The sequence below is a fragment of the Antrostomus carolinensis genome, unplaced genomic scaffold, assembly GCF_000700745.2.
Source record: "Antrostomus carolinensis isolate BGI_N321 unplaced genomic scaffold, ASM70074v2 scaffold14809, whole genome shotgun sequence".
NCBI classification, from domain to species: domain Eukaryota; kingdom Metazoa; phylum Chordata; class Aves; order Caprimulgiformes; family Caprimulgidae; genus Antrostomus; species Antrostomus carolinensis.
Genome location: NW_010339350.1, coordinates 67,480 through 69,437, shown reverse-complemented (window position 1 = coordinate 69,437; position 1,958 = coordinate 67,480). Strand labels below are relative to the sequence as shown.

The 1,958-nt window shown below is 43.7% G+C and overlaps 1 protein-coding gene across 1 annotated transcript in view; it reads left to right on the top strand.

Moving 5' to 3' along the window:
• The window catches only part of TTC19 (tetratricopeptide repeat domain 19), a gene marked incomplete at its 5' end in the record, with an annotated part of 3,038 nt that extends 2,006 nt beyond the window's left edge, over positions 1–1,032 (top strand). Inside the window, 2 exons of the mRNA XM_010175814.1 lie at positions 263–429; positions 899–1,032. Coding sequence (XP_010174116.1) covers positions 263–429; positions 899–1,032 — 301 coding nt within the window. The remainder of the gene's footprint in view (positions 1–262; positions 430–898) is intronic.
• Between the last annotated feature and the right edge of the window lie 926 nt (positions 1,033–1,958).

Below are 1,958 nucleotides of genomic sequence, written 5' to 3'. Positions count from 1 at the left end.
GGGAAAGCAAGGCTAATCTCCCAGGGAACGAGGCAGCCTTACAAGCAGCTTTGCTGGCATCAGATGTGCACAGCACTGAATTAGGTTCTGTTTTCCTGCCAGGAAGAATGAGTGTGCAGCATGCTGATATATAAGACACTTTCTTACTGAAAGCTTCTCTGGGAAATACTTTTACTAGTGTGATGGGGGTATGAATGTGGTGCTTCTGTTGCCCCAAACTTCTACACAAGTCTTGCTCTGAGGTTTCCTCTTCTGTCCTGGTACAGACTGTAGTCCTGATGAATGACTTAGCAACTGTCCTGGATGCTCAGGGGCACTATGATGAGGCATACTCCTACGTGAAGAGAGCAGCTGAGCTGGCAAAGGAGACTCAACACCCTGAGGAGCACATGGTGCTGAATAACCTGGCAGCAATTCTGATGCACAAAGGTAGGTCAATAAATGCCCAGACTACATCACTCTGCTTGTGCTGCCTGCAGATACCTGCACTGTAGGATTGAACTATAGCATTATTTTTGTGTTACTAGTTTTAGTTTAAGCAGTTTGTGTAGGCAACCTGTGTTGTGTTAAAATTAAATTCAGCTTTTGAAAGATCCTGCCCAAGATAAATGTAACTGGTGCATGTGACTCAGAAGGTTGCCAGGGAATCTAGTCTCCCTTGTCCTGTATGTATAGTAACTGGTTCCAAAATGACAGAAGACAGGCTTGAGACTTGTTTCAATGAGATCTTGATGCTGAAGCAGCACTTAGTCCTAGCTCTTTTAGTTGGCACCCTATGCTGGATGTTTTCTGAACCTCCCTAGTTCCTGAAGAATTCCAATAGTCTCTTGCTTGTCATTAGCTTCAGGAAGGGACTGTGAAAATGGGCTATCCATGCCCCTTTTTCCTTCTGCTACAGAAGACTTTCTGCAAGCAAAACAAGTGTACAAAGAAGCTCTCAAGCAGGCACAACAGAAGGGAGATGATGCTTCTGTTCAGCATATCCAGGAAGAACTAGCTGAGCTGGCCAAGAGGAGAAAGGGCTCCAAATAATAAGTTTGGCCACAAACTTGTAAGTCCAACCTTGAGGTGGCTGACAGGAGCAAGGGTTGGTCAGTACAAGCAGCCTGGGAGCAGTTTGCAGTTCTCCAAGGAAGCAGCAATGAGGATTTTAAGGACTACTTAACAAGAAGGGCTCCTATTGCCTAACAGCTTAGCCAACAATAAAAACCTTCTGAATCTTAACTATGTTAATTTGTGGTGTAGTCCATGGTTAGTGACCTACTGTGCTAGTAATTTAACTTTTGTCTTGACTGCCAGCAAAGTGCATGTTTAGCCTGGTACTAACACTTGTCTTTGTGTCAGTGCTACAGTTCAGTATGTGTTAACTTCAACAGAGCATCTCCCAGACACTACCTGCCCTGTGACAGAGCTGTAGCTCCATGTCTGTTTCAGACAGGTTGCCTGAAGATCCAAGTGTTTTTCTTCAAAGTATTTAGTCTCACCCCTCCTCTGAGAGGGCATGTTCTATCCTTGGATGCTATGTTACCAAAGCAGAGCTGCTGTCAGAAATAAAACACTCTGCTACCTCACCCCAGTTAAGAGCACAGGGAAGTGCCACAGCTGTCCCCCCTTCTTGGACAGGCTGAGGCTTCCTGTTGGAAAAGATGGCATGTACATACCATCATGTTTGTAAAGTACATGCCTGCATGTGAATCCAGTATGAACAGCCTGCTTATACAACAGAGGTTTTTAGTTCTGCCCAGCAGGGAAGCATAATGCTAAAGGAGAATTAAACCAGAAGTTATCAAATCCATATTTAGCTAGGATAGTAGAACTAACTGTAATTCTGTCACTAAGCAAGTGTTATTTTAACCTCTCATTTATAAGAATTTCAGCTTGTTGGTACAATCCTTAACTACATCATTATTAGTTTACTTACAGTAGCATTAGTGGCTTCAGCTCTGTTTAACTTTGAG